Source organism: Saccopteryx bilineata, chromosome 3, assembly GCF_036850765.1.
Source record: "Saccopteryx bilineata isolate mSacBil1 chromosome 3, mSacBil1_pri_phased_curated, whole genome shotgun sequence".
Lineage (NCBI taxonomy): Eukaryota > Metazoa > Chordata > Mammalia > Chiroptera > Emballonuridae > Saccopteryx > Saccopteryx bilineata.
Window position 1 is genome coordinate 273,415,253 of NC_089492.1, and position 7,633 is coordinate 273,422,885.

The window sequence follows — 7,633 nt, forward strand, 5'->3', positions numbered from 1 at the left end:
TCACTTCCCTCGCGTCTGCTCCTAAAGAGCGCAATCCCTTTAAGTTGAGGTCCTGCTCAGCCGAGGCCAATCACGGTGAACAGAAGTTCTTTAAGGACCAAAGGAGGGAATTCAGCGGAGGAGGAGGGCGGGGCAGGGGCATGCCTTCCAGTCAATCAAAATCTCCCTGGTTCTGCTGACCAATGGCAGGGCCGTCGAGGGGCGGGGCGGCTCCGTTGTGTGACAGCCGCTGGTACCAATGGGCAGGTCGCCCGCGGCCTATAAAAGTCCGCTGGGCCCGAAGCGACAAGCTTTAGGGTCGGCAGGTCGTCGCCTTCGTAGGTGTGCCTTGGAATTGCCTCGCCGTCGCCGCCGTCTGGTCCCTACAGCCGCGCTCCCCGACTTGGCCCCGACCCAGCCGCTCTCCCGGCCCTCCTACCCTTACCCACCCCCCGGTTTCTGCCGTCGGGGCCCTGGGGCCGGGCTGATGATGCAGTTGGAGAGCGGAGCTGAAGGTTCGGACCGGGCGGCTGCGCGGGTAGGGACCGCTGCGGCCTCGGCGGTGGCCACGGCCGCCCAGGCAGGCGGCGGCCCCGACCCGGAAGCCTCCTCGGCTTCCCTCGGACGGCACCTGAGTGGGCTGTCCTGGCCACAGGTGAAGCGGCTGGACGCGCTTCTGAGCGAGCCGATTCCTATTCACGGACGCGGCAACTTCCCCACGCTGAGCGTGCAGCCCCGGCAGATCGTGCAGGTGAGAGGGCGTAGGGTGGTGGATCTGGGGTCTCTATCCTGAGGCTCTCATGGCTGGAAGGGACCCATAGACTGTTGGATTCTGTGGACAGCTAGGGAAAACGAGGCTCAGAAAGGGACAAGGGGCTGTAACAAAATCGCACAGAGTTCATGGTAGACCATATATATCTCCTTCCCCCTGCACTTCATAACCCCTCCCCACTTGGCTTTCCCTTCCACCGCCCCTGGGGAGCCACGATTCTCCTCGGACTATTCACCCAGGCCCTGGCTTGGAGAGGGGGCCTGAATGAGAGATCATCAGCAGGTGGGGAGAAACAGTCTCACCTGCAAGGACAAAAGATGCCAGGCAGCCCTGGATGGGTAGGTGTGCATTCTGGGGTCCAAAAGAGTTCTTTTCACCCCAAATGCCATTCCTGGGCCTCCTTCCCTCTTTCAAGGTTATGGGTAGACCCTGACCTGTGCTCCCACAGCCCTTGGCTCAAGAGCCCCCTACCTATGTGGAAAAGCCTAGAAATCCTGACAAGGTCTCCTTTTCAGCTGGGGTTGTAGCAGGAGGAGATTAACTAAGCACTAGGTCAAACCTGATGCCTGCATGCTGGAAGGCAACCTCAGGTGTCCAGTTTAAGTATTTCTTCCTCTTCCAAGGATTGCAGATGAAGGTCAGCCCAGGTCCCAGGCCCCAGACCCCATTTCTGTCCTGAGGAGCAGAAGAGAATTTTGGCAATCTCTCTCCTCTTCCTCAGACTCCCTATTCCCTTTACCTGACCTTCAGCAACCCTGAAATTGCTCTTTCATCTGTACAGCCCAGGCACTGTCATACTCTGAAATACCAGAATATGATAATTGTTGTACCCATTTTATAGCTGGGGAGGCTGAAGCCCCAAGACGGACGGTGAGCTACCTAAGATTACCTAAAGAAGTGAAAATCAAACCCAGAAAATCTGGGGTCTTCCCAGGAGCCACTGCTGCAGGTTCAAGGTGTTTCTGCCCGTTCCTCAACTTCTAGGTCTAATGGGATGTCTTCTGTTAAGAGAAACCAAAAAATCAGCCACAGTTCCTGCACCTTCCTTCCAGAGATGGCTTCCTTTCTGGGGCAGTAGCTGACAAGCTAGGTGAAGCCTTACCATCCACAGAGGGGGAAGGGTGCTCACTGGGGGATTTACCTTGCCCTCCCTTCCAAGGAATGGGATGGGGTGGGAGTAGATTCTCCAGGGCTGACTCATCCACAGCCCAGTGGCGCCTCACAGAGGCATTCCTCTGCTGCCTGCCGTCATGGGGTAATTAGGAAACCTGGGGAGGCTTTTCTCCCCAGGCCAGTCAGGTCAACCTTGGGCCCCCAACTGCTATACCTCCAGGACTGTTGTCCCAACATGGGGAAAAAGTGGAGGGGCCCAGTGTGGCAGCTCCCCTCTCCAAGAAAAAGGGGTATCCTGGAGGGGAAGGACCTGCCCTTACCAATATGGTCCAAACTGCCTATACTGGTGCCTGCTGTGTGTCAAACCCTCTTCAGGACACTAGGGGGCATAGATATGACTGGGACCCAGTCTCCCTGCTTTCCAGGTACTCCCAGCCAGGTGGGGAAGACTGCAGGTCGATAGGAGCTGACTTTATAATGTGATAACAGCACAGTGTCCTCCTAGACAAGGGTCAGAAACATCACAGGACAGGGAGCTGCCTGCCGTGGTGGGGAGGGGCAGCAGAGACTTCAGAGCTGGACTGGGAGGTTGGACATCTGGCTCTAGGACCTGGACTGTTTTCTGTTTCCTCTGCTGGGCCCAGTGTCCCCATCTGTTCAATTGGGATGGGTTAGATGGCTCTCCAACATCCTTTTTGGTTCTAGAATCCAAAGGGAACAGATGCCTTCACCTGGCCTGTACAATTGCCTCACCAGGAAAGAAAGTCATCTCCTGGCAGGAATCTGCAGCTGGCAGCTTCACAAGCTTCTGGGAAGTGTGTGGTGGGAGTGCTGGGTGTGCGTGGTAGGGACGCTAGTTGTTGACTTGAGATTCTCACCAGTACTTGAACAAGTACAGTTCAAGAATTGGAATCTTTTTCTCTCTTTCCCCAAGGTTTCTCCTACAGCAGCAATCTGAGCAGCACGAGACTCTGGTCTTGTTTGTACCTGGGATAGGAAGACCCACTCTTTTATAGGAGGCCCCCTGCTCTCTGGGAAGCCTAGTTCTAATTAAGTTCAGCCATTAATTGGCTGTGTGGCCTTGTATAAGTCTATTACCCAAGGTCACAATCTTATCTCTCCAGCAGCAGCCAAAGGTGGCTCTGAATTAGTTTTCTAAGCCTGTTGGTGGGCAGCACCTAGAGTCTCCCTGCGGGTTTCGGCAGTGGCCTGTGAGCAGAGTGGTTCTAGGGAAGGCCTTGGCCCAGGAGAAAGGAAGGTGCAGCCACTGCTCTCTCCATGGCTGGAAAGTCTGATTCAGGAGGCTCCAAACTGCCCATAGTCCTTGGGTGTGGCAGTATCTGGGGATTGTCTGCCAAGCTGGCTATAGTCACACACCTGGGAAAGAGACAACAGCCTCTGGCTGGCTGACACAGCCAGCTCCATGGCCTGACGCAGGCGATTTAACAAGGGCACTGCTACCTATTCACCAAGCCAGATGCCATGCCCTGGGGTGGGTATCAGACTGGGAGCCGGAGGTGGCACTGAGTAAAGCTTAGTCAGCTCTAATGGTACTTGGGGAGGGGGCTGCCCTGCTCTGCAGGTCTGACCAGGGTCCTTGGTACAAGGTCTTTGGCCCATTTCTCTCCTTGGCCTACATGGATACAACTGCCAGGGTGATGTTTAGAAGTCCCAAAGGCTGGACTGCATCAGCTGGCTCTTTACCTCCAGCCTCCCCTGTCTGTATGGCCACGGCATTTCCCAACCCCAACCCCCACTTTCCTGCTCCCCACTACTCTGGCTCTAGGTTTCAGTGACTGGGAGCTTTGGCCTCACTTTGAAATTTTGAGAGGGAGGAAGGATTAGAACCCTAGTTTCTGGTCTCTGCTCCCTCCAAACCCTGGAGTGGTAACATAGTAGAAAGAGGATAGACTTTGGAGTCACTCACACCTGGATTTGAAGGCACCTCTGCATGATCTTGGGCAGGTAACTTCATACCTGTGAGCCTCAGTGTCCCATCTCTAACTTGGAGATCATAAAGACCTACCTCTATAGATTCTGGTGAGGGGGTTCAGTGCCTGGCACTCAATAGATGCTTAATCAATACTGCTCTCCTTCTCCCCCAGCTGTCTCCTTACCCCTACAAGTTTCTGATGGCCAATTGCTTGCCCCCCGTCGCCATGACAATAACTTCCCCTAGTAAAGATTCTCCTCCTAGTAAAGGCTCCCTCCCGGAAGCCTTCCTGGAGGGAGCCACCCACCTCAGATTGCCCCACTGCGGCTTGCCTCCTCAGCACTTAGATGCATTCTTTGTAGTAATTCCCTGGGAGGCAAGGAGGGCAGCCCCTCCACAGGTGTGCTGACTTGGCAGCAAGGGTTGCAGAATCACTCAAGTAGGAATGCTGCCTGGTCACTTTCAGGACAGTGTGTGAAGTACTCTAGGTTGCTGAGAAAACTGAGTGTTCCAGCCCAGCTCCTCTCTTCTCCCCACCTGGCCTTAAGCCCGGGAAGATGCCTCTGGCTAGAGGAGCATGTTCAAGATGACTTCAGGCTTACCTGTCATCTCCTGTGTCAGCAGATGGAATCTGCTACAACTCTTCCCACTGGGTTTGGGAGGGTTCCCAAGATCTTGACCCACCCCCTCTTCCAAAAGTGGAAGAGTTCTGGGTTTTAACTTCCAGCCCTGCCATTTCTGAATGGCTTCCCCTCTGAGCCCTAGATATTTCACCACTGTAAGCCTCAGTTTCCTCATCTGTAAAATGAGTATAATATTTGCCTCATTTGTAAATATGTCCTTATAAATGTGAATTAAGATGAATGTCTCAGAGTCAAAAGAGCATGCATGGGTTTGAAAATCCAACTGACCTGAGTTCTAGTCTCAGCCTGGCTACTCTGACCTTGGACCTGTTTCTTAACCTCTCTGTGCCTCAGGTCCCCCATCTATAAATTGGGATAATAATACTCAAACATAGAATTAGCCTGACCAGGCAGTGGCACAGTGGATAGAGCATCTGACTGAGGTGCGGAGGACCCAGGTTCGAGACCCCGAGGTCGCCAGCTTGAGCACAGGCTCATCTGGCTTGAGCAAAAGCTCACCAGCTTGAACCCAAGGACTCTGGCTAGAGCAAGGGGTTACTCGGTCTGCTGAAGGCCCATGGTCAAGGCACATATGAGAAAGCAATCAATGAACAACTAAGGTGTCGCAACGAAAAACTAATGATTGATGCTTCTGATCTCTCTGTTCCTGTCTGTCCCTATCTATCCCTCTCTCTGACTCTCTCTCTGTCTCTGTAAAAAAACAAAACAAAAACAAAAAAACCAACAACAAAAAAAACCCCCATAGAATTATTGTGAGGAATAATGTAGTAATGCATATGAACTGACAATTACATTCCTAACACATTTGAACAGTTAGCATCATGCCTGACACAACACTAAGTGCTTTACTTGCAGTTTTAGAGAAGGAGAATAGCCTAGTGGTTGAGACATGGACTCTGTCTGAATTTAATTCCCAGTTCTGCATTCATTAGCTGGGTAACCTTGGGCAAGTTACTTCACCCCTCTGTGCTTCCATTCCCTATAAGTAAAGTTGAGATAATATAGTACCTACCTCATAGGGTTATCGCAAGAATAATGTGATTTTATATCCTAAGGTATAAAATGCTTAGATCAGTACCTGGCTTTTAGTAAATTCTATGCTTGTGTTTGTTATCATTATTGCTGTTCTTTCTGAGGCTTTCCTTCAAACAGGCCTTTTTCTGCCTTAGAAAATCAAGGCTTAGATAGTTAAATGTCTTTCCAAAGGCGTGACAGCTGAAAAGTGGTCAACTGTGATTGAAGTTATTGTCACTATTACGCGGAAGCCCATAGAGAGCGCTGGGGTCCAGGTTTCTGACCCCTCTCCTTTCTGCCATCCCCTCGGCAGGTTGTCCGCAGCAGCCTAGAGGAACGAGGACTGCGCGTGCACGGTGTGCGGCTGCATGGCTCGGCCGCCAGTCACGTGCTGCACCCCGAGAATGGCCTGGGCTATAAGGACCTGGACCTCGTGTTCCGTGTGGACCTGCGTAGCGAAGCATCCTTCCAGCTGACCAAGGAGGTGGTGCTGGCCTGCCTGCTGGACTTCCTGCCAGCCGGTGTGAGCCGGGCCAAGATCACGCCGCTGACACTCAAGGAGGCATATGTGCAGAAGCTGGTGAAAGTATGCACAGACACGGACCGCTGGAGCCTCATCTCGCTGTCCAACAAGAGTGGCAAGAACGTGGAGCTGAAATTTGTGGACTCAGTCAGGCGCCAGTATGAATTCAGCGTTGACTCCTTCCAGATCATCCTGGACTCGCTGCTGCTCTTTAGCCAGTGCTCCTCCAAGCCCATGTCTGAGGCCTTCCATCCAACTGTGACAGGGGAGAGCCTGTACGGGGACTTCAACGAAGCCCTGCGGCACCTGCGGCACAGGGTCATCGCCACGCGCAGCCCCGAAGAGATCCGTGGGGGTGGCCTCCTCAAGTACTGCCACCTCCTGGTGCGTGGCTTCCGGCCGCAGCCCAGCACCGACGTGTGCGCCCTGCAGCGCTACATGTGCTCCCGCTTCTTCATCGACTTCCCAGACCTGGGGGAGCAGCAGCGCACGCTGGAGCGCTACCTGGAGGCCCACTTCAGCGGAGCCGACTCGGCCCGCCGCTACGCCTGCCTCGTGACGCTGCACCAGGTCGTCAACAAGAGCACCGTGTGCCTTATGAACCATGAGCGCCGCCAGACGCTGGACCTCATCGCCACCATGGCGCTCCAGGCGCTGGCTGAGCAGGGTCCAGCTGCCGCGGCTGCTCTGGCCTGGCGCCCTCCAGGTCCCAACGGGGTTGTGCCTGCCACTGTTAACTACTATGTGACCCCTGTGCAGCCTCTGCTGGCCCCGGCTCACTCCTGCTATCCCACCTGGCTGCCTTGTAAGTGACTCGGACCTTGGCCAGGAACAACTGGGCCTCCCCAGATGGAGTGGGGCCTCTGGAAGTGTTTGGAGGGCATGACCAGGGCCAGGTGGCCCAGCGCTGCTGCAGCGTGGGGCCTTCAACTGAACAGACCAGACTCCCTGAGTGAGGCTGCTGTGGGCTTAAGGCCAATCCAGGGTTCTTGGCTGACGGACCCTTTGCTTATTGCGGCACACTTTTAGGCCAGCATGATTGAGGGGTGCAGGAACTGTATGTCTTGGGGATTAATTGCCTTTAGAAGACAAAGCAGTATGGGGTGGTAGCCTCCATGTCCAAAATCTTAGGTTGATTTCTGTGACCTAGAAAGGGTCTTTTTGGCTCGGGCCAGCCTACAGTAAGCCCAGCAGCCTCCCAGGGCCTACATCCTACACAACGGCTAAAATATTATGGGAACTAGTCACTTTGGGTCCAGCTGGGCCACTCACAGAGCCTGGTGGTCCAACCTCGCTAATCACTGGGGAGAGGGAAAGAGAGGCATGAAGCAGACCCCGGAGAGGGATATGTTTGGCCCAGTCCCCTAACGCCCCTGACCTGAGCTATTAAGGTGTGTGGTGGACAGGAACCAAGTGGCCTGCAGTGGGACACAGCCCATGGACCCTTTCAGGCTGTTGCTCACTTTCCACATGTAATGAGGAACCCCTCTGCCTGGGAGATTGTTCTTAGGAAGGTATGGGGCCCAAAGTGGCCACAGTCAAGTGCTCCCATCCCACTGGTTACAGGGTCCTCACTTAGGGGAGGAGAGCCATGCCCCGCCTCCTGTTACTATTTTGCACTCTTAACACCTGCCAATAAAAATTGTCTACACTGA

The 7,633-nt window shown here is 54.1% G+C and overlaps 1 protein-coding gene across 1 annotated transcript; it reads left to right on the forward strand.

Moving 5' to 3' along the window:
• Positions 1-286: 286 nt before the first annotated feature.
• Positions 287-7,633, forward strand: TENT5B (terminal nucleotidyltransferase 5B). Its single transcript, XM_066269967.1, has 2 exons — positions 287-730; positions 5,769-7,633. Exons 1-2 carry the CDS (start codon positions 467-469, stop codon positions 6,789-6,791), a joined length of 1,287 nt encoding a protein of 428 aa, XP_066126064.1. The 5' UTR covers positions 287-466; the 3' UTR covers positions 6,792-7,633.

Coding starts and splice junctions, on each gene's coding strand:
- TENT5B (XM_066269967.1), top strand. CDS start 467: ATGATGCAGTTGGAGAGCGGAGCTGAAGGTTCGGACCGGGCGGCTGCG. Junction 731..5,768: donor AGCCCCGGCAGATCGTGCAG/GTGAGAGGGCGT, acceptor TCCCCTCGGCAG/GTTGTCCGCAGCAGCCTAGA.